The sequence below is a fragment of the Trachemys scripta genome, chromosome 2 (assembly GCF_013100865.1).
Source record: "Trachemys scripta elegans isolate TJP31775 chromosome 2, CAS_Tse_1.0, whole genome shotgun sequence".
Lineage (NCBI taxonomy): Eukaryota > Metazoa > Chordata > Testudines > Emydidae > Trachemys > Trachemys scripta.
Window position 1 is genome coordinate 48,347,290 of NC_048299.1, and position 24,341 is coordinate 48,371,630.

The window sequence follows — 24,341 nt, forward strand, 5'->3', positions numbered from 1 at the left end:
TCTCTTTAAATGTGACATTCCATTTTCGTGATGAACCAGGATGGGTAATGTTAGCTCTGCCTCCCGTGCTACCAGTATCACAAAGACCACTTAACAGCAAGGTGGATGTCTCCCTAAGAAATTCCTCAAATTCCAGTGGGAAATATATTAACATATTAATATTTAAAACATTTTAATTTCTCAGTGCAATAAAAGCTTTTTACGCTAGATGTTGTTAAACAGCCAAGATGAGAAAAATAGGTAATTTTCTTTTTAATCAGACAACATGAACCCTTTGAGTTCCCCCACCCCCATATATTAAACATCATCCTGTTGCACCTACCAGACTATTACAATATGAGTCTTTGCTTTCTGACAAATCAGAGAAACAGAAAAACCTGCTCAGTATCTCAGGTATATCAGCTCTATATGGTTCTATTGTTCACTTTTATAATAGGAACAGTAAAACTGTGAAGAAAATAAGAGGTTAATAAAAAAACACCCATATCATACAGTTGGTGCCTAGAAGGAAGGGTACAAAGAATGTTAAAAGCTTTACTTTATTATAGGTACTTAAAAGCTAGATTATGCAGGCAAGGTTGGAGGGAGGAATCCGTATCTGTACTACAAACCTGTTTCATTTTCTTTAACTCCTGTGCTACTCAGGAGGCTATTGAGGGCAACGTTTCTGCTAAGGACTGTAGGTTTTTAATAAAGTATACACTGTATACATTCATTTTCAATTTCCATGTTTATGCAATGTGAAAGCATACAGAACTCCACATTATCATAACCACTTCTAATTCTTCTGCATGTGCTATACATATTATCCTGTTCATTTACATTTTTTGAAATATATAATAAAGCACTTATTTGGTTCCAGGATTACAGCTCTGCTTTATTCAATCTGCAGTGTTCTGGATAAAAATATCCTCCTATTATGTGCTGTTGTATGGTAGATTACTGCTGCACTGAAGCTTTTATTCAGAAGAAATGTGCTATACAAGGGTGTTAGAAATAGTCTGCAATAAAGGAAGCATTGTGGTAGAGGCGAACTGGCATTAGAGGCTAAGTTGTGAAAAAGGCATCTTGTTTGGAAATCAAATTTAATGAAAAAGCACTCTCAATCACTAGTAATATAACTGCTTTAAATTTTCAGACAGTGGGAGTAGCTCACCGTTGCCCAAGTATGCCTCATCTCCCAAACCAAACAACAGCTACATGTTCAAACGAGAGCCCCCAGAGGGATGTGAGCGAGTGAAGGTCTTTGAGGAAATGTCGTAAGTAATGCCTTTTATATCAGCTGGTATCTGCAAAGCAGTAAACCTTTTTACTGAACCTATTCAATTGCAGATGAATAAACTACTCCAGCTGATGAGTTTTGCAGGAGCAAGCTGTTCTTAGAGAGTTTGAACAGGCAAAAAAGTTGACGTGTTTATGTTGGCTTGAAGGGGAATGGAGTATTTTATGCTTGAACTTTTTAATGTGTTTATAAAAGACAAACAAGAAAAGAGACACACAGAAAACATGGAATACTTAGTTTTAAAATAGTATGTCCAGCATTTATAAATCCCTTTTCTTTATAATCCTATCAGTTTGTGTTCATTTTATAAAATGTTCCTGGCTTAAAGGAAAATGCTGGGAGCAGGCAGTTTTTGTCAGTCAGTATTGAGCTATATTTTGACATGTGTAAAACATATATATACAAAATGAAAGGGAATGTGTATAAAGTAGATACAGACTTAGCAAATTTACACTAGAGCGTTTGCCTAGTAGTTTTGGGGTACCACTGTGCGCTATTGTGCAAGAGACCAGAATTTAAACCCTTGGCCTTCACCTCTTTTTCCCTAGAGCAGCAGTACTGTGGCTATGCTGTAGGTTGCATACACATAGCTCCTGTGGATGGAAGGAGCCAGTAGGGCATGTTCTGCTCCAGAGCAGTCCCTGCTGGCTAAGGAGCAGTGTTGTTGGGTTCTGGAGGAAGACTCGAAACCAATATCTGGATTTGAGGAAAGGAGAATTTTATCTTATGGAGTGTCTCAAAAAAGGGATTTAATACTCCTAAATATATGCCGCTGTTTCAATATTTTTGTCAAACTAAAATTTCTAAGTTCATCATCATGATATTTTTCCATGTGCATACGTACTGTAGATTTGATTGCTGAAAGCTGCATGTTGTCCAATGGTATCCAGTCACTTTTGTTATAAATACTATTTTAATGCTGTGGATCAAACAGTTAACTGACTACCAATATGGAAGATGTTTGCCCCTTTCTGTCCAATTAACCCCATTCCTTGTCATTCACATATTAGCAATTTGTAGAACTACAAAACCTGTTCACATAGTAAACTTTTTCAGTTTGTCAGGTATATAATAATTTGTCTCGTTGTAGGTCTCGTCAGCCTGTCTCAGCCCCGCTCTTTTCATGCCCTGACAAAAACAAGGTTAATTTCATCCCAACCGGATCAGCTTTCTGTCCTGTAAAACTTCTGGGTCCCCTACTACCTGCTTCTGACCTGACTCTCAAGAACTCTCCAAACTCTGGTCAAAGCACAGCTTTGAGCACTCTGACTGTTGAGCAGCTTTCATCTCGGGTCTCCTTCTCATCTCTGTCAGATGACACCAGCACAATGGACTCTACAGAGGTCTCAGTACAACAGCCATCCCAACAGCAGCAGCCGCTTTTGCAGGAACTTCAGACTGAAGAACTCTCCTCTCCTCAGAGCTATGTGATAATCTAGACCAAGGTGGAGCAGGCCTCTGCCCTGAAACAAGGACTGGGGAGTCTATACTAATACATCTGCATGGAGTGGCAACCTTTTCAGAACAAAACAAAATACTTATCAGCATCTTAAAAATATCTCAACACTGTTCTTGGCAGGGACAGAACTCGTATTCAGCATTTTTTTGTGAAAAAGCAGTAATGCTTGCAAAAACCGTGTATCATTAAGCATTTAAGTGGAGACTATGCATTTCATAGTATGACCAGATTAGTACCGTGTCTTGTGTTCTGTTTCAAATTCTACAGTATAAATAAGCTCTGTATCAAAAAAGTTGCCTGTCTGAATAGAAAATGTCTTGCTGTGTTGTGTCCTATGGAAAATACTGTACTTCAGGATTATGTTTACAATTGATCCAGGTGTTTATGTTTCTAACTTCTGTAATACATACAATGCAAAAAAAAATAAAAAATGGCCACAACAGTTGCACAGTGCCCGCCCTATGGCCTACCTTCAGGTACTTCTCTCGAAGTCTAAACTCAGGTAACTTGGAATGTATATCATATTGGGATATAAAATATTTTACAGCTAAAAAGCTAAAGAGGGAACATCACTCTTTTGCCTTTCCTTATTTTATGCATTAATATTTCCTCATTACATTCCACTTTCTTGGAATAAGTGCATTCAAATCCAGGAGAATGATGACCCTGGACATGGGTGAACATGAGGAGAACCAGCAAATCGGTGATGTACAACATCACTTTGTCATGTGGTTACAAGTAAAACAACTGTTGCATTTACTGTCATTTCAATATATGTAAAATGTGGCATTTAAAGGTTTCAGGTGTTGCTCCGTTCATGACTGTTAAGCTGTTGCAAATAAATTGTTCAGTACTAGGCTGTACATAAAAAACATTCCATGTTTTGTGTGAAAGGATTTTAAAAGACGAGAATGTTTTTTGTTTAATTTCAGAAAATTCATTGAGGTTTCACAGGGGTTGGTGGGGATTTCCTCTCATGTTTATGTTGGCAGTTAAGGATGTTAAGGCAGTTAAGCTACTGTTACCATCTAAGAGTTGAATTAATGTTTAGTTTCTCTTCTGGAAATGTTCATTCATTTGCTGGTTGGAAATTAGGTTTCTCGGATTTTATCAAGCAATATGAGCAGCATTCTATTTGCATAGTGAATAATTCTACTTTTGGACTAAAATCCAAAAGGAGCGACGGGATGTTTTAAAGGAGGAGAGAAGCAATAGTTTGCCTAATCAGAGCTTCTCATAGTACCTTCATTTACTTAAATTACTACTGTATAAAGCGTTTGCAGTTAAAATGTGGGTAAGAAACCCTAGTAAAATAGTTTTGGGCTTGCAGGCTGGTCACTTTCTCAAAAATAGTACATAGCAAGAACTGTTTCCTAATATTCTTACTGTGCTGGAACTGCAAAAGCATTGCTTTCAAAGATAATTTCCTGTGATACAAAGAGGAGCCCAAAGGCAGAATAAACTTGATGTTCTTGCTCCATTGGTTTCAGCTCAGTGGAATTAGGTTTATGTTGTCTGCTCCGAAGAGAATGTGGTTTACCTTTTCCCAGGAATTGAAGAGATTAGCCACCTGCAGCTACTGCAGCATTTAAATTCATGCCATTGCTTTTTTTTTTTTCTTCTTTTGAAGAGGAATTGTGGGAAAAGACTAAGATAGCACCACCAATAACTACTGGCAAAATTGGGAAAAAATATCCTGCCATTGTGTATTCTTTTGAGATAAAGAAGCCCAGTTCCCTTCCTGTTTCTGAACGTTTTGTTAGTATTCTGTTACAAGGTGTAAACCTGCAGTTTGTAAAACAGTCAGTGCTCTGACTCTAGGGTGGAGCTGCAAAGAGTGTAAGAGGGGAGGTCTGTTTTTATTTTGACCATTTTCGCATGAAGACCCTTTTTGAAGCCCTCACACAGCAACAGCCATCTTGAACCCTACTAATCTCAGGCCTTGGTGAAAACACTATATATTTTGTAGATTGAAGTTAAAGGGAAAAAATTAACCTGTTCTGTGATGTAAGTGCAAATTTGTTCTAATGTTTTACATTCTAGATTAACATTGCAATATGGTGACCTTTTTATGCTCTGGTAGTGTCCAAATATGAATCTGTAGTTTCAGTTGTTGGTGTTAGGATTCCAGAAAGATTTAAAAAAAAAAAAAAGTGATTTTTAGATCCATGATGAACTCTGATGTACTATATTTACAGTGACATTACATGCTCAGTTAATTTTCCATGAGAAACTAAATATTAATTGTGTTGCACATTTGTTCTTAGCGTATTTGAAGGTTTTGAACCAAATGTGTTAAAGTTAATGCTTTGCCATGTAAATTTCCCAGCAGTTGTTGATCTCAAATGTATCGTACATCCCGCCGTAGAAATTTGTCAAATATTGTTTAAAGTTTTGTACATAGCTGTACTGTTATTTCTAGCCACTGTGCTGAACAGTATTCGAGTTATCACACAATATTGCTTTGCACAAGGAAATGTGTGGCTTTTGTTTTGTATTTTTTCAGTATAGAAGTTCCTGTGTCTTATTTAAATAAAGTTATTAGTAAAAATTTAAGGACACAATAGTAGTGGTTCATGTATTTGGCTTGGAAATGATATGTGAAACACTAAAGAATTAAGTTATTTAGTATTATTCCAAGTATTTCTATAACAACAACGATCCATACTAAGTGAGTAACTCTACCACTGGTGTTTCAACCTGTTATGGTTCTAGTTGACATGGAAATAATCTCATACATACTGGTTTTGCTCAACATTTGCTCCAGGGGATACAAAGCAACTAAAAATACTAATTAATTTCTGCAAATTGTAATGAAATATTAAAAAAAAAAAAACATTAGAAACATCCTGCTTATCCACTGCCAAGTTTACAATATGCATAACGTTCAGACGTATCTATTCATATTTATGAAAGCGATTTAGATGTTTCATAGGAGGCTAAACTAAAAGAGCCTTTAAGAAAGGATGTGCTATAAACCTACTGATATAAAGCCACCAGCAACTAGATAATCTTGGTTTCATGCCATTTTGTTGGAGTCAAATAGTTGTTTTTTGATTTGAAAAACAACTTTCCATATACCAAAAATTGAGTATGTAAGCACAAATCCTCAAATGTTCACTATTCACTAAACTGCCATAGAAATAAGAAAATTTCAAATCATCTTGAGAAATTAACTGCAGAGCTAAATGAATGTTTAGTTAAAAATACTTCCTCATTGTGGTAAATTAGATTTTTCAACTTGAAAATTTTTGAAATCCTCAACTATGTTCCTAGTATGTTAATTGAAATTCATAATGGCTGAAGGGATAGAAATACAAAAAAAAATCCCATGCTACTATGGAAGATGTATATCGTCAAGAGCTTCAGTACTGCATTTGGATCAGACACATCTGTTTCAATGGCAGTTGCTTAAGAGCAGATCTGTACTGCCAAAAAGCCTCTGCTGCAGGACTCTGGAACCCCCAAATTAGACTTTCTCTAGGTAATGTAGCTTCCTGACTCCTTTCTGTTTGCTGATAGTCCCTGTTGCAAATCAGGCAGAGTGCAGATTCAAACCTAGTTGTGCCCTAACAATCAGGCTCTTGGCTGTTGTAACCCAGTGGAATGCACAGCCCCCAGCTGTATGCTTAGGCCGATTTCACAAAGTAGAGGGAGATTTAGCTACCTAAAAATGGCATCCACACAAGCCACCATGCTGAGTGAGTAGCCACCTAAGATAGCCATGAGGAAATGCTGGGGAGAGGAGCCTAAGCCATTTTTTGAGGGGGGGGGGGGCACACAAAAAAAAAACCTGGGTGGATAGAGAGGGGGCCCTGCGAGGAGGAGGAGGATGACTTTGAGTAGTTCCAGTTGTGTATTCCACTCAGCTGTGTGTGCACCCAATGACTGAAACAGGAGAACTTTGTTTTAGCAGTACTGTAGGAGCAGCACTTGTGCCATGTGGCTCTAGTCCCTCCCCTGGCTATTTAAGGGCAGTGCTGCCTCAACCCTCTTCAGTTCCTTCTCACTGTCCATGGCTAGTGTTGGAGTGTTGTGTGTGGTAGAATAGCATAAGGTAAACCATCACAGTCTGACTGGGATTTTGTTGTATATAGTTTAGATAGGTGTCCTGGGTGATGACATCACCAGAGTTTAAAAACTGTCCATCATATTGGGGGGTGGCTGTCCCCCGTAGTGACCCCACATGCACTGTTTGTTGTGCAAGGGAGAAGGGCACATTAAAGAATGGTCTCCATCTGCAAATTGTTCAAGAGGAAAATGCAGGGGATGATTGAACTTAGGTGCCTAAATCCTGTTATAGAGCTAGCCCAGAATTCCTATGGGATATGAGGCTTTAAACCAAAATTTTCCCAGATTGTCACTGCAGGAGAGGTTTCACAGCTGAGTGGCCTAAGCAGGTGGGAGAGGTGGGTTCAAGTTTCTATTCCAAATCCGTGGGGATGCAAGCCTGAAACTCATATAGCCTACCTTACCGACCCAACCATACATGTGCTCCAAATTCATCTCGAGGCTTGGGCCCCAGTGGAGAGAGGGGCTGGGGAAACACCATTTTGGGGAGAGGGGGTCTCTGGCTTGTACATGGGCACTGAGCAGCTTATTAACTGAAGGATGGCATCAGGACTTATTTAAGCTGGCGTTGGGTATGTCTACAGGCAGGCAGACACCTAGACATGTACAGGGTTAGATCAGATGGCAGCTGAGCAGTGGGTTTGAGAAGGTCAGTGGTACCAAAATGTTAGACTGACTTAGGCACCCAAGTATCTTTGTGGCTGTAGCCTTCATAATATAGCTGTAGGGGAAAAATAAACACCTCAAAAACTTGATGTGAGGGTACTGTGAGCAGCACTCTCCTTGAGACTGCAGAGAGCATGAACGAGTACTGCGGAGCTGTGACATGCCCCAGTGGTGTTAGAGTAGTAACTTAGCTACCAATAATAATGCTTTAAGTGTAAACAATAACAATTTAATTGCTCAACAATCCATGTAAGGTGAGCAGAGGACCATATTATGATCTGCACAATTGAGTCCAAGTGACAGCTCATTGTGGTGCCATAACTGTTTGGGTAAGAAAGTAGCACTACATTTTCTTTCTCCACGCAGGAAAGCACCAGGTTCGTGGGCCCATTTGTATATTTGAACCCCCCAACAGGGGGAGCCAAACCCAAGGAGTCCAACAGTATGTATGTACCACTGAGTGTAGTTTGACTTCAGTTGCATGGGGCTTGTAATAGAAACACTAACCGTTTGTTTCCTAATTTGGCCCTTCTCCCTCGCAAGGATACTTGGGGAGAGAGGAGTGGGCAAGGCTCAGATTTTTAACGGAAGTTAGGCGTTGTCAAAATACCTTTAAAAATCAGGGCCCAAGTATTTTAACCAGGAGATAAGATATGCTGTATTCCCAAATAAATATCAGTGACACACGTAGAATGCCCCAAGTTATCAGTAGTGTTCATGATAGAAGAGTTTGATCAAGATTTGTACTCCAGGATGCCCTATCTGATCGCTAGCTCTAATTTTCATATATTTTGTTGGTGTATTGCAAGGATCGGCAACCTTTGGCACGTGGCCCATCAAGGAAATCCACTGGCGGGCCGGGACGGTTTGTTTACCTGCAGTGTCCATAGGTTCAGCCGATCGCAGCTCCCACTGGCTGCGGTTCGCCATTCGAGGCCAATGGGGGCTGCGGTAAGCAGCGGCCAGCGCGTCCCTCGTCCCGTACCGTTTCTCAGGGAGCTGCGATAGGCCGAACCTGTGGACAATGCAGGTAAACAAACCATCCTGGCCACCAGTGGCTTTTCCTGATGAGCCGTGTGCCGAAGGTTGCCGATCCCTGGTGTATTGTCAAGCCGCATCAGCACCCTGGCATTTCACCAAAAATAAATAGTCTTGGAAGTTGGTTGCTCAGATTCCGCCTCCCTACGTTTTTTATTAAAAAGCCATTTGCCAATCAATGAGAATGACATTGGGAAGGCAAGTGGCCTATAGTCTACAGCAAACAAGGCTGGTTTTCGGTGGAGCCTGAACCTGGCCTTCACTTGTACACACACAATTTGGGCCACGCGCATTAAGAGCTCTGCAAGCCGTTGAAAGAGTCCAATATCTGCATACAGAGACCATAGGATATTTGGCCTGCAGCTGTAAATGCTGTTGGGCACCTAGGAAATCATAGGAACACCACTGCAATCTGCTAAGCTTGAGTTCAGTACCTAGGCTCCTGTACACATGGGGAGAGCTAGGACCCTGAGCAGCCACAAAAGCTGGCATCCTAGGCACCTCCCTGCCTAAACCAGCAAACTGGAGATGCCGATGAGATGTGTGTATCTCAAGCCCATCCCTCCCCTCAAGATAGGCACCTAAAGCTGGGCTGCAGGGAGATGCCTCTCTCTGCTAGCCAGCCACACATGGGAACCCCTCTCCCAGAATCAGTCTGCTTAGGCATCCAAGGCAGTTCTTGTGCGAATGAGTGAGGCAGGGACCTAACACCCACAAAATAGGAGGCGGTGGTAGCAGCATTATAACTTTTAGCCTGAGTGTGTGCAACTCAGCTTCAAGTCCCCCATTGCCCTAGGGGGAGGATTGGAACAGGCCTGTGTGCTAACCACTGAGTTGCTAAATTGGCGTGGGGGGGGGGGTCAGAGAACGATTGAAAATACCCACGTTATACTGATAGACTCAAGCAGCACAATCTGTTTAGCTTAACAAAGTGAAGGTGAAGGGGTGACTCGATCACAGTCTCTAAGTTCCTACATGAGGAACCAATATTTAACAGCAGCTCTTCAATCTGGCAGAGAACAGCTGGGAACTGAAACTAGACAAATGCTGTGTAGAAATAAGGTGTAAGAGTGAGCATAATTAACCATTAGAACTTACCGATGGGCGTGGTGTATGCTCAATCGAGAATGGATTTTTTTTCTAAAAGATATGTGCTGGGAATTGTTTTGGGAAATTCAATGGCTTGTGTCATACAGGAGGTTAAGTGTGATACAGAGGCTCACTGGTGCCAACCAACAGAGGGTTCACTGTTCTTTACAAGCAACTACTGTCTCAGCCCTGACAACTCACTTCACCTACTACAAAACTTTCATAGTATTTAGCTATAAAGGGTAGCACGGGAGGTCGCTGCTGAAAGCTGCTTATTTATCAGTCCTCATCATTGTGAGATATGTGTATGAGGGCTAGGTAATGTAACTATATAGAAAATTATGCACTCTGGGGATCATGTCTCAGAGACAGCCCACTCAAGCAGGAGCGAGTTGTCACCCCTGCCTAGCCTTTCATGTAATGTATTGCTCGATTGTCCACCTTTGCACCAACCCAGAACAGGCACTGGAAAGCCATCAAAGACAAACTCTTACATATTGAAACTGCTTGGACATGAAAAGGAACGATATGCCAGCGAGGGGCATGCCCTGTCTGTGACTAAAGACAAAAAACCTGATTCAGTATGTTACAGGGTGGAGCAAGGCACTCTGCATCCATTCACTGTGGTGGTACCTTGCGGAGAGGGGGCTTCGTGAAATAGTGGGTCCCAACTCCCTTAGGCTAGAAAACACTGCAAAAAGTAGATTTTTTACCCCAAAATCCACTCTTACTAGCAAGCATTTTATAATTTGTTTGGTACATAGCCCATTTGTTTCCATCACTCACACTTGTTTTTATTTTAATCTGTTCTTGCTTAAACACATTTCCTTTTGTTTCATTATAATTGAAACTCACGGTCTGTGTGGGATACAGGAGCGGTGAGCTAAGGTAAAAGTGATAGGTGGGGATTTGGGGAATGGAAAAGATGAGATTTCTGTGGGTATCCAGTGATGAGGGGCTAGATATCACAGGGGAACACTTTGAAGGGATTTGGGAGCTGGGTACATCTGTTGTCAACCTGCAGGACAAAGGCAGGGCTGGTGTAGCCCAAAGGCTGACAGGTTGGTGGCATTAGGGAGCTAACACAAGCAAAACTCCCTCGTGCTGGAGGCAGGTGGCAATAAGGTGACTCTCAGTCTTGGGTGCCCCAAGAAGCATCGTCAGCCTAGATAATCACCGGGGTCCCTTCTGGCCTTTGAAACGTGGGACAGTCAAGTACAGGGCTTCTTCAGTCTTTCCTAAGCGGTTTCATTTTAGATAAGAGTCATTGAAGCAGGACTGCACCCTCCACCTCGTAGCTCTTTGCTGCAACCACAAGGCTATGGAGTCATTCTCATTCTGTCTCTGCCCCAATGACTCCATTTATCCAGAGTGCAACAGCTTCAACAAGACAGATTGAGGAAGCCCCACCTCAGACTATCCTGTAGCCCAGGGTTCATAGCACTCACCTGAGGGGTGTAGGAAGCCCCTGTTCAAATCTCCTCAAGCAGAGGAAGGAACTGAACGTGGGTCTTGCACATCTGAGTGCATGGGGCTAAGGTTATAAAGTGGGCAGCACCTCTTCCTCCCAGGTTTTCAATGGAAACCACTCTGGTAGGTGGTCTCGGAGCACATCTACTGGCTTAGGCCCCACACATAACTTTGGCAGACAAATGCCTGTCATTCCCCAATTCATGGATTGCCCTGGAGCCTAGGCAGGAGATGGATGCTTGGAATGAGGCTGTAGTGCACATGCTCAGAAGCAGAAACTTAAGTGCCTAGGGAACTTTTATTGCAAAAACATGGATGCTGAGAGAGTTTAGGTGCTGACAGGGTGAGCCAGCAGCAGAGTGGGAGTTGGAGGATGGCAGTGAAGCCTGAAAACAGGATTGATCTGGAGGTCAGGTACCTAAGCACCTTTATGGATCTGAGCCCTTGTGGAAAATCTACTTCATGATTTGTGTGTGTGAAGGTTCTGGCACCTGCACACAGTCTTACTGCACCACTTTGGCCATGCTCACATTTGCTTACTCACAAAAGGGTAGCCTGGGGTCTAAGTAGGCCCAATGGTGCCATCAATATGTACATTTCTCTCTATCTACAATGCGCCATACAGCAGAAAACGGACTCATATGAGCAGCATTACGCTAGTTCAGATGTAGGTTTTGATCATTTAAATTAATAAAAAATGACGTGTCAATTTTTCTTCATGAACTGTTCAATTGTCAAGATGCACATTTTAAATCCCTTGAAGCAGCTGTTCTTAGACTTGTAGAAACCCAGGCTCGCTGAAATCAATTACGTCAACTTTTAATAAACTTTCTGATGAAGACAGTTAATCAATTACCATTGTTTTCATTTTGCCACAGGGTCTGCGCAGCATTTATTAAAAAAAAATGTACTAAAGTCAGAATATGCAACCCGAGCGAACCACAGTAAACCACGATGAACACTAGGCTGCATAAGGCAATCTGCAATTTAACAGAATGATTAACTAGCCTATTGTCCCACTTACAGCGGAGCCTGTACATGCAGGGCACAGTAAAATCCTGTGACAATGGCATTCTGGCTTTGAATGACACAACCCTGACAAATGCTGTAGAGCTCACAATTATTACAGAAGTACTGTTTGTAACACGATGTGAGGTTTTATCTACACGACTCCTATTTTCAGGGTGTTATCACTCCAGCTCAAGTATTAGGCTATGGCTACACTGGCGCTTTACAGCGCTGCAACTCTCTCACTCAAGAGCATGAAAAAACACCCCCCTGAGCGCAGCAAGTTACAGCGCTGGGAAAGCGCCAGTGTAAACAGTGCCGCAGCGCTGGGAGCTAAGCTGATCCCCCCGTGGAGGTGGAGTACCTGCAGTGCTGGGACAGCTCTCTCCCAGCGCTGGTGCCGCGACCACACTCGCACTTCAAAGCGCTGCCGCGAGAGCACTCCCGTGGCAGCGCTTTGGAGTTTCGAGTGTAGCCAAGCTCTGAGACTCTAATAAATGTTCATGAAAAAGTCCATGTGTAGAATTGATTAGCAACTGCTTTTCTTTTTAAAAATAAATTTTAAATACCTCTAGCTCTTTTTTAATTTAAAAGTATTAAAAAAATTGGACAGGGCATAGCCTGAGAAAAAAAGCTAACTTTACTTTTCAAAATGACATTTTACAATGGCTTAATCCATAATGTGAACGAATGAGTTCCACCATTTTAGAAAAATATGGGGAAAGCTACAGTTCCAGTTTGTCTAGTTAAAAGTGGGTGGATATGATGAGGATTCAGAGCAATGCAGATGCTTTGCTGCACTTGTGCAGTACCCAAAAATGACCAGAGAGTCATTTACAGTTCAGAGGTCTACGATCTGTGACCTAATAGCTGCTTTAAAGCCATTATGGTCTCAGTGGCCTTGTTCACACTGTGTATTTTTCAGTAAAACTTTCCACCTTTGCATTCATTGGAGCAGCTCCTGGGAACTTTAATGGAGATTTGCTGCCACCATTTTAATAGCCATGGAGTCAAACTATGCTCAGAACAGGTTGACATGGTATGTTGGCCTAATGGCCCACTTAAGACAGTGAGAATCTTTATTGATTTCAGTGAGCCCTGGGATTGGGATCTTAAATGCCAGCAGACCATCTCCATTAGTGCTCCCAACATTGCTGCCACCGGTGGAGTTATGTGGGTGATGACAAATGGGGGATTAAAAAAAAATGTAGTGCAGACAAAGGCTAGGTTACAAATCCAGATGAGCCATAATTACAAAGGACCAACTTATATTGTGCTGTACAAACCTACCAGAATGTCAGTTTCTGCCCCACCACGCTTACAGTCTAGAAATCAAGACGACAGTTGGAGGGGCTGAATAAACAAGGCAAGATTGGAGCAGTGGGGTTGGGGTAACAAAAAGAACAGGATACGTGCGTTTAAAATATTTTGGAATTCTGTAGTTAAGCAGCTACAACTGTTGGATTAATATAATTTGAAAGTGTTTCCATACTTACTATGTATAGATTTTATAGAGGGCTCGTTTGTTTTTTTTTTTTTAAAAGGAAACTCAGCTACCAAAAGTTACACGTCAGGACATTTTAGGGCCAGGCCTTCAATTCACAACACAGATGCTCAGAAGCAAGCTGAAAATGTGGCTTTGCATCCTACTGTGCTTCACTTTTGCCGCTTTTAAGGACAAACTTCCTCCCAGCCCCCCACTGTGACGTTGCACTCCATATGCTTTGAATGTGAATATAATGTAATTGGAATATGCTTCATGCAAAAGGTCTCTTGTAAGGTATCATTACAAAGCTTATAATCTACTGAGTGTGGTCATCCTATTTGTATGAATGTATCGTTCTTGTATCTAAAACTAGAAATATGAAGCGTTACTCTGAGGTCCTATTGTAATTATGCAAAGTGTGGGCCATTAATGGTGGCTCCCATTGACCAGGACAATTGGTTGTAAATGGCTGTTTCCTTGCAAGCCTTCCTGTGTTCCTGTGAGTTAGGCTGGAAAGAATGGAGGCTTGGGGGTCTCACAGGACATGTGACCATGTCACCTGGTACTGGAATCCATCTTAAACCTGGTGCTTTTCCATTTACAAGGTGGGGTGGAAGATTCCTGCCTTGTGCCAAAGCAATAAAAGGGGGTGGAACAGAACAAAGGGGGCTGCAGTCATGAGAAAACCCCTAGTTACCACCTGAGCTGGAACTTACAAGAACTGTACTGGGGAAAGGATTGGGCCCAGACTAAGAAGGAGTCTAGTCTGTGCAAGAAGCTTATTGGAACATCTCTGACAGTGAGATTTACCTGTATTCAGTTTCTTAAATGTATTAGGCTTAGACTTGCGTGTTTTGGTTTATTTTGCTTGGTAACTTACTTGTTCAGTCTGTTATTACTTGAAACCACTTAAATCCTACTTTTTAAACTTAATAAAATCACTTTTGTTTATTGATTAACCCAGAGTAAGTGATTAATACGTGGGGGAGCAAACAGCTGTGCATATCTCTCGATCAGTGTTATAGAGGGTGGACAGTTTATGAGTTTACCCTGTATAAGCTTTATACAGAGTAAAACGGATTGATTTGGATCCCATTGGGAGCTGGGTGTCTCGGTGCTGGAGATAGGAGACCTGCTGAGCAGTTTTTGGTTAAAGTCTGCAGCTTTGGGAGCGTGGACCAGACCTGGGTCTGTATTGCAGCAGGCTAGCGTGTCTGGCTCAACAAGGCAGGATTCTGGAGTCCCAAGCTGGCAATGGAAAACGGGCCCAGCACGTCAGGTGACAGTCCCAAGAGGGACTCTGTGACCGAACCCATCATACCCACCATAACTGAGACCAATAGTATGAGTCAAGGATTAAGTGTCAGGTTGCCATGCAGTGATGGGGCACTCAGTTCAAGAAGTTGCGAAAGATTTATGAAAGAGCTCCCTGAAGGAAAAGAGCTGTTTCTCCCTTTGATTTTGTCTATATTTCTTATGGGTCTGGTTGTGGTGACAAAGCCACTGAGATCTCCCAGTGAACTCTCCTAAGATTCCAACCCTACAGAACATGGCAGTCTCTCCTTCAGGCACTGGGAAGCTGCCACTCCCCAGGGAAGCTTGGATGTGGTGTTCTTATTTAGTTTTCAAGCAATTAGTTCAAGGCTCCCGATTCACGGACTCAGTTGTCTAACTGATCATGAGGCAGGCAAGAAGACTTGGATTAATTAATTGTGGATCAATTAACTGCTGGTGCAAAACTGCATCTACAGGAAAGGAATCGGATAGAAGTCCCTTTAAAAAAAAAAGGGCCCAAATGTATAATTGACTGAAAAACAAACATTGCACAGTGTGTTTTGCAAACTCACCCAAGTTACAAAGCTAAAGTGAAGGCTGACACTTCTTTAACGTCCTCTGTTTTAAAAGGGCGGGGGAGAAGCAGAAGAGACAATGAGTTGCAGAAGAATCTGAGTACAGGGTTCTCTTGCCAACCTACTGCATTACTATTCTTAAGTGGCCTGAGGCAATGAGATGAATTATTAGCTACTGTTTGAAAGCTGGTCATATTTCATCATCAGATGAATGGTGCATACTGCATTCAACAATGACACTAACATTCCAGCTGAAAAAAGAGGTCCTTAGTATGTTTTTTTTTCTTTGTTGTCAAAACCATTTTATTAAAGGAGAGTTAGTGTCACAACAGGCTCAAGAAACACATGCTTATCAAATCAGTTTGATAAAAATTACTCAACAGAAAACTTGAATGCTTTCAAGGCGTGTGTAAGCAATAGTGGCACCCAACTTCTGCTTTGCATGTACAAATCCTGTTGGCACAATGAAAAACTCAGGAAGGATGCACTCTGGGCAATATTTTTGGTCTTGTGTAGTGCAGTTTGTCTAATAATTTAAATCAGAGAGACCATGAATACAGCAGCTTGACAGACCCCAATATAATCCTTCAATAATTTAGCCTCAGCATGGATTTTTCACTATGGATACTAACAAAACAGATTGAATTTACATCTTAACATAGCAGTGGCAAATACAATCATTATTTGACTCATGCAGCCTCTCCCATTACATGATCTTTTGATTTGCACAAGAAACCTTATAAAAAAATAGGTTTATAATTTATATTTCACTCTAGCATTAGCTCCGCACATCTCAGGCAATGACAGTGTTTCAGCAGGTATCCTAATATGGCTAGAATTCTGTCCTAAATTTTAACCTCATTTGGTAAGTTCACATAGAAAATAAATGCAAACTCTTTATACAAAACAAGATCAAATAATTATACCTATATAAAGGGGGTTAAATCCCTTTAGTTTTATTATAATGGCACATACTTTATAGTTTCACAACAGCATACTGATTTCGTTGTAGTCTTCTAAACCCGAAGATAAGTGTTAATGAACGGAGCAGTGTGAGTTACCATAGGCCGCAGACTCATGCATTGAGCAATTCATGTTCTTTATCTGTTTTCCCAACAGCATCAGGATTGGATAACGGGTCAAGGTCAGCAAAAAGATTGAACCAAGCAGTCAGGTCTTTAGGATTTTTTGCAGGTTCTGGAATAGTGAAATATACCACGTCAGAATTCTTGCTTGACTTAAACATAGCTGATTTAATGCAGAAGATCAAACAAAATGAATGCCATGAGTATTGTTAAGCTGATGAAGAAAATACATCTCCTTCTAGAAATAGTGTAATGAATTACATTTCAACATATTACTTGCATGTAGAAATGCATGTAGCACATCAGTCTATACAGGTATTTATATGCTCCCCAATTCTGAGCACTTCCTAATTATTTGAAGATACAAATAATTTCTCCCCTCCCTCCATCTCCCTGTTTCCAGCCTGTAGGAGAAATTGCTTGATAACTTGACAGGTGTTTTGTTTCAGTTTGCGAATGTGAAGGAAGGAGAGCAAAGTGAGAGAAATGAGTTTTGCATGTAGCTTTGGCCACGGGACTAACCACTTCCAATCTTCTCCAGTGAAAGCGCTGTCTCCCAGACTGGTCAACAGTTTCATTACTCTGATGGAATGTAGTGGTTATAGCTGTAGAGGGAGAGTAGGGCCAATCCCCTGTAGGGCTTTGAATACCAAGACAAAAGACCCTGAACTGTACTCTTTCGGTTCACAGCAACCTGCTATGTTAACAGGCTGCTGCATTTTGTAACTGCTGGAGCTATTCAGGGTTGGCAGCTTCACACCTCAATAGAATGAATTCCAATAAATAAGCTGGAGATTTTGAATTAATTTTTCCCCATAGCCTTATCTGTGTCTGATAGGCTGGGGCTACGTCTCAGGCAGGGGCTAGTTGGCTGGGTAATTAAAAGCACTGAGAGGTCTGAAGGATCCTCTTAGGAGGAAAAGTTGCCCATAATGATCTAAGTTCAGTTTGAGAAGAGGGACCTCAGTCATTTCAGGGCATTTCCATTCACCCCGAAGCAGCTTGTACTCCTGTCCCACCTACATGGTCTCAGATGCCAGAGAGATGAAACAAAATGATCGTGGGATGTACTTCCTTTTCCTATGAACAGGAGGAAGATATCCATCAGAGCAACAAGTACTGTCTGAGTACCATGCCCTAGCCTGAACGATCCAAAACATAGGCAGCTGGCACGGAAGTGCTAGCATCTCAAATAGCTTAGTTAGAAAAGGGAGGCAAGTTACTGGCAGTTGATTGAAAGGTCTCTAACACCAAGGAATGGTCTCTTCAGTACTAGTTGCACTGTTGCATGTATTAGGGCTCTTTAGTCAAAGGAGTTGTGGACAGTCTCTGTTAACAGGTGTCCCAGATGTCTTCTGTTTTCTCTTACCATCCAGGAAGGGCAGAAAATGTTTTCATTGCCCTCCCTCCCCTGTGCCAAGCCAAAAACCAGCCAATCAGCACAGCAAAAACAGCCAACTGGCCAGAGTGCAGTAAAACAGCCAAGTGACACAGTGGGACAGCGCACCCTGGAAGAAGGCGCCCAGGGCAACCACCTTGCTCGACCACCCCTCGTAGGGGTCCAAGTCACAGGCGGTGTCTCTGATTGCTGTCAGTGAGTTCATGACTACTGTGTGTGTGAAGGGGCTGAATTCCTGGAAGGAGGAGAGAATTGCATTTCTGGTCTTGTAGTCAGCATGTTGTTTTCGGTGACCTGTGGAGCCATCCCAGATACAGATGATATTTTATGTGAAATAAAATACTTCCTCTCAGCGGGAGGTACTGTGTTCTGGGGTTGATCGGAGGCAATCTGGGTTCACAAAGCGATTTACGGACGAGAAGTTCTGCTGGGTCTGACTTCACTATCTGTATGGCTGAGAAGTAGAATCTCTTTGCCACCTTCACAATTATTGGAATAGGTTTTAGACTAATCTAATGAAGTTTATTGTAACTGATGCAATTATCACAACTGCAACTTCCCCACCCACTTTATGACCACATCTAAAACGGATGCCAAAACCCACTCAGCCCTATGCACCTAACCATGCAAAGAAACTTCACACACTTCAGCAAGGAAACAAAAATACACAATATGGTTTAGGTCACTGGTCTTTCCTGCATAAGAGATCTTTGAGGAATTTGTGCACACACACAAGAGGCACTCTTCGCAATATAATTCACTTGTTGCTACAGGCACCTCAAAGCAAACAGATTACTGTAACATGGGGCACGTCACTGAAATAACATCTTGATCAGCATGTTTAGTTAGGACTCTGTTCTACCATTTCAGAGGCCTGTACTTCAGCCATAATGTCCTCCCTGAACTCCAGAACAAATGAGGTTCAGTTCAGACTGAGTGCATGTGGATGCAATTCTATGGCTCACAGATTTTAGAGCAGAAACCCCTGTGTTTCATCTGCTATTTCATTGGAACTTAAATGACTGCTCATTACATTTCACCAGGTTTAGTGCCAGCAAATACAAATACATATATATTCCAACACCGAGTATCTAAAGTAAAGTATTTAATTAGTGTGCACATACAATTCCTGAAGGTAAATGTATTATGCAAATAACCTTAGAGTAATGGAAAACACTAATAATGAACATATCACCTTTCGCAGGCATCTTGTTGGTGTTCACATTCAGGCTGTTTGATTTCTGTGCTGGCTGTGGTATAGATGGATGGCTAACACTGTTAGCTGCCCAGCCTAAAATTCAATAACAAAGTTGCATTAGTGTCAATCAACAGTAATTACTTAATGAACTCGTATCATCCTGGGTACTTTACAGCAGAAAACTCATATCAGTTGATGGAGTCATACACCAGCCTCACCCCTTTACCAGTTATGGCTACTGCTGCTCATATTCTCCCTCATTTCCATAGAGATAAGCCGTTAACTTCTGCAAAGGAGCAGTGCCCTTGACAAGAGTATCTGCTGACCAGCTGCACGTTCCGAAAGGCTAAGGCAATCGTGTGCTTTCCGTCTGCACAGCCGAACTTCCAGTCTGCCTAAAAGAGCACTTGTCCTGCCTCCCTCCTAACAAGACCACCTTCCAAGCACATTTTAAAAAACAGAATTAGTTCCTGCTCATAGAAGCTCCAGTGTAGACAATCCAGTCAGGCAGGAGAGCGGGTGGGAGGATTTTTAACATTTGAATTGTGGTAAATGTGACTACGATTTAGCTAAAATCTGACCCATGCTGTACTTTTTCCTTTTGCTGCTGCTCTTGTATAGTTCCAGGGACCATCATTTCATTTATTGGCCAAAGCTAAGTATTTAAAGGGACACTTAACTTGAAGCTATTTTTAAATGATTAATTTTAAAAATTCCAGGTCCTTATAAAGCACCTTTAAATAGCATACCCAGAACTTTATTCTTTAGGTTCCTTTTAAAAAAGATTTTATATGGGTGGTTTTTCTTCTTTCTTGGTTTTAAAATTCTTTTCAGCAAAGGAGAAACAAACTACACAAAGTAAACAGCGAAACTGACTACGCACAAAGCGCTGCTATAACATATACACACAGGCACCACAGTCGACGTGGGAATAGAACCCACCAACTTTAGCACCAAAACTCCAAGTCTTTACCCTTGAGTTAACACCGCCTCCCCTCCTTTTTCCTGTGAGACAGCTGTGGATTATGCAATCGCTGGGCTCAGCCAGTACAGGAAGACAGGATCACAAGCACTAGGCTTCCATATTACACTGTTAAACATGCAATGTAAACACACAGGAAAATAGGACTTTTTCCCTTAAATTATTTCATTTACAGTTATCGAAGGTGCTTATTGTAGCTATAATGGGTGCACGTTATTTCAGTCCTTTCATTTTTATGATGGTTATAGGGTATACGCTACCACAAGTCTAACCATGATATGTGGTGCTACGTCTGTGTATATATGTAGCCAGATCCTCTTCCCAGTAATCCAATCATAATGTTGTCTTTTCTGCACGTGACCAGGGCCGGCTCTAGGCACCAGCACATTTTCAGGAGCGGCATTCCGGCCTTTTTTTTTGCTTCCGGCGGCAAAAGACTAGAGCTGGGCCTGGGGTAAGCAGTTTGCACCATGGGGGAGCAGTGCCGCACCTTGTGGCTGGGCCGGGCAGGCTCCGAGCGGGGGAACTCGAGCTGGTGGCCGCCCCGCGGGGCACATGGAGCTGCCTGCAGGTGCCACAGGGCAGCCGCCCCCCAGTGCTGCAGCCGGGGCCGGGCGAAGCAGCCCGAGCCGCCCAGGGACTGCGGCAGGGCGGCCAGAAGCAGCAGCAGCAGCGGAGCCATAGAGGGCAGGGCGCTGCCGTGCGGGGCCCACGTCCCGCTCTCCGGGGCTCCGCTTCTTCTGGGGCTACCCTTCCCCGGCTCCGTAGCCCCCTGCTGGGGCGGTCCCCCGGCTCTGCCCTCCTGGTCCCGGCCGGTCCTGGAGGTGGGAGCCCTGGCTGGAGGGACCCTGGGCTGAGGCGCGGCCCAGGAGCCCCACTGCTTACCCCAATCCTGCCAGCGCCGGACCGGCTGAAGGCGAGGGGGGAGCGGCGGAGTCAGCACTGGTGGGGGGGAGCCCAAAGCTGGGGCAGCAGGGGGTGCAGGTGGGGGCAGGGGGGAGAGAGAGCCCAGCGCTGGGGTGGCAGGGGGTGTGGGTGGGGGAGGGCACTGGTGGGGGGGTGAGAGCCCAGGGCTGGGGTGGGGAGCAGCCAAAAATTTTTTTGCTTGGGGCGGCAAAAAACCTAGAGCCGGCCCTGCATGTGACTTACTTATCCAACCACCAATTTTAGTGATCAATGGTCCCTAATTCTAGGATATCTTAAGTGCAATATATATATAAATTGTTAGCATTCAGAATATCCTCATTTGCTCTCATCTCCCTTCTTTCTACAAGCCCACACCTTCCTTCTCTGTCTCCCATAGTTTTGCTCCACTTTCCTTTTCCTCCATCCCTCTACTTACTTTCTTATCTTTTGCCGTGTCTGTCAGATACTGGGTCCTGGTGCCACTGGGACCTGTTCCAAAGGCCATTTAAGATAAAGTCTATACCCTAGAGTCTTGCTCGCTTCAGTAGACTACCGCCATTACTGTGGCGATCTGACCTCTATTTGATTGGTAGGTAAAGCGGTTCCCCTCTGTTTATAATTAATGCCAAGGCCATTTTATTAAAATAGAGAGAAGGAGTGTTTTATAGACCTGGTCTACACTATGATGGTAAATCGATCTAACTTACGTGAATAATGTAATTGAAGTTGATGTAGTTAGATCCACTTACCGAGGTGGCTACACAGTTGACTTCCCTTATGCTTCTCGGGGAGGTGGAGTACACAAACCGATGGCAGAGTGCTCTCCCATCGATTTAGCGTGTCTTCACCAGACCTGCTAAATCAACACGGTTCGCCGTTCCCGGCCAATGGGAGCTGCAGGAAGCGGCGGCCAGCACATCCCTTGGCCCACGCCACTTCCCACAGCCCCCATTGGCCTGGGGCACAGCAAACTGTGGCCAGTGTGAGCTGCAACTGGCCGAACCTGTGGACGCTGCAGGTAAACAAACCGTCCCAGCCCACCAGCGGATTTCCCTGATGGGCCGTGTGCCAAAGGTTGCCAATCCCTGCTCTACAATATTTGCACACTAGTACCTTCTTTCCTTTGCTGTCTTCCACAATGAAATCCTGATAACCATGGACAAATTGCTTTCATAATTTGTAGTACAGTATTGTTTTAAATCCCACTCATGTGCACAATACTCCGTCTAATGAATGGCCAATAGAAATGTAGGAATTTGCTGCCACTCTATTTGAGCATGATAAACCCAGCATGATATAATGTTAGATACAAGCCAGGAAGCAGGGGCATTGCCTACATCAGCGGTTCTCAAACTTCATTGCAGTGTGACCCCCTTCCGACAACAAAAAATTACTACATGACCCTAGATGGGGACCGAAGCCCAAGCACACCCCAGCCCCACCACCCTGGGCCGGTGGGGGTCCATAGCTGAAGCCCAAGGGTTTCTGCCCTGGGCAGGAGGCATGTAACCTTAGCCCTGGGGCTACAGCCCTGGGCTACAGCCCTGGGCTTCAGCCCCAGGCAGTGGGGTTCGGGCTTTGGCTTTAGCCCCAGGCCCCAGCAAGTCTAACATCAGCTGGGCGACCCCATTAAAATGGGGTTGCGACCCACTTTGGGATCCCGACCCACAGATTGAGAACCCCTGGCCTATATAAACAAACTGCACTGGGAAAGGGATGAAGGCAACATGAATTGAGTAACCATTTCCAGTGTTTTTCTGGAGTTTACTGGATAAACATTTCCCCTACCCCCTTTGGCATAGTGATGTTTTATCAGTGGTTTATTGGTTACTACAGAAATCAGAGGCCCCATTTGTATGCCAATGGTTGGCAATGGATAGGTTGAGTCGGTTAAGTAAATGAGGCCAAATTCTAATTTCACAGAAACAAATGGGAATTTTGCCTGGAAACTTTCTCCCACTGACTTCCGTGAGACCAGTATTTGGCTCAAAGAACTAACTGATGGGAGATTTACACTGATGAGACTGGCAGACCACAAATCTGAACATATTGTAGAACAGTATTTAACTCTTACATAGTTTTTCCTTTTTGTCCTTGCACTAAGAGTTGGGGAGCAGAGCGCCTCTGAAAGAGACACTGGACTCTGCTCTTGCTTGACGAGAGCAGACAGTTCAACAAGTAAATCAATTTTAAAAAAAGTCCTCAATACAAACTGTGCTGATTTTTGTGATAAACACACTGGATCTGAAAAGGACTGCTTTAAGAGATTACCAGCGTATCTTTATGAAGTAGTCTCATGTACTGTACATGCGGGAAGGATATCTCAGTGGTTTGAGCATTGGCCTGCTAAACCCAGGGTTGTGAGTTCAATCCTTGAGGGGGCGATTTGGGGATTTAGTTGGGGATTGGTACTGCTTTGAGAAGGGAGTTGGACTAGATGACCTCCTGAGGTCCCTTCCAACCCTGATATTCTATGATTCTATGATTATCACTATAGAGCAAGCTAGAGAGAGGAATTTTGCCTTTGAAAAAACAAACTGCAATTTATAAATTTGAAAGCATTTGTTGGCCTTGAGCCTATTCTGGTTTGCCTGTTCACTGAGAATGGCTTTATGACATGACTAGACAAAAAGATTATCAGTGAGACAGTAAGGAAGTCAAGCAGCTTACTTTTCATTCCTGCAAATGTGGGAAGTAAGTTAAAAAAAAAAAAAGTTACCACAATTCTATTTAGAAATGGAACCAGCAAGTTGCACATTTTTCTCCAGCTGAATGATATGTCTACACATATAATGTTAATAAGAGTCCTTTAATTATTATGGATAAGTAAATGGGATTGAAAGTATAGCAAGAGGAAAGCTAATGCTCCCTTTAAAAAGGCAGCTGAACTAGAGTGCTACATTTGCGATGGAATATAAAAACCTAGAGAGAGCAATTGTTTGTTAACCAAGAACTTTTAAAAATAAAACTGGCTTGCTTTCTCCTTTAGAAATAACAACAACTTGTACTACCCTATCACTAAAAGGCTCCATATGAGATCAGGCCCCATTGCGTGAGATAACGTACGTATAGTAAGAGAAAATTTCTGACCCTCAGGGTATCATCTTGTACACTGCACTAAATCACTGGTGGCTGGCCCATGTCAGATGACTCAGGCTCACAGGGCTATAAAATTGCAATGTAGACATTCATTCCCAGAGGTCGGGCACCTGCCTGAGCCTGAATGTCTACACAGCAATTTTATTGCCCCACAGCCCAAGCTGGAGTCAATTGACATGCGCCAGCCACAGGCATTTTATTGCAGTGTAGACATACCATAAGAGTTTACACTCTAAATAGCCAACACGGACAA

General features: G+C 42.9%; 2 protein-coding genes across 4 annotated transcripts in view; one reads left to right on the forward strand and one right to left on the reverse strand.

The window, feature by feature from the left end:
* Positions 1-5,300, forward strand: part of GLCCI1 (glucocorticoid induced 1) — a 96,858-nt gene extending 91,558 nt beyond the window's left edge. For both annotated transcript variants that reach the window (XM_034760522.1, XM_034760523.1), the window contains exons 7-8: positions 1,139-1,259; positions 2,373-5,300. In XM_034760522.1, the coding sequence (XP_034616413.1) occupies positions 1,139-1,259; positions 2,373-2,721 (470 nt within the window). In that variant the 3' untranslated portion in view covers positions 2,722-5,300. The remainder of the gene's footprint in view (positions 1-1,138; positions 1,260-2,372) is intronic.
* Positions 5,301-15,686: 10,386 nt separating this feature from the next.
* ICA1 (islet cell autoantigen 1) overlaps positions 15,687-24,341 on the reverse strand; it is a 92,900-nt gene continuing 84,245 nt past the window's right edge. For both annotated transcript variants that reach the window (XM_034760525.1, XM_034760524.1), the window contains exons 14-15: positions 19,099-19,194; positions 15,687-16,616 (exon numbers count right to left, since the gene is read on the reverse strand). In XM_034760525.1, coding sequence (XP_034616416.1) covers positions 16,495-16,616; positions 19,099-19,194 — 218 coding nt within the window. In that variant the 3' untranslated portion in view covers positions 15,687-16,494. The remainder of the gene's footprint in view (positions 16,617-19,098; positions 19,195-24,341) is intronic.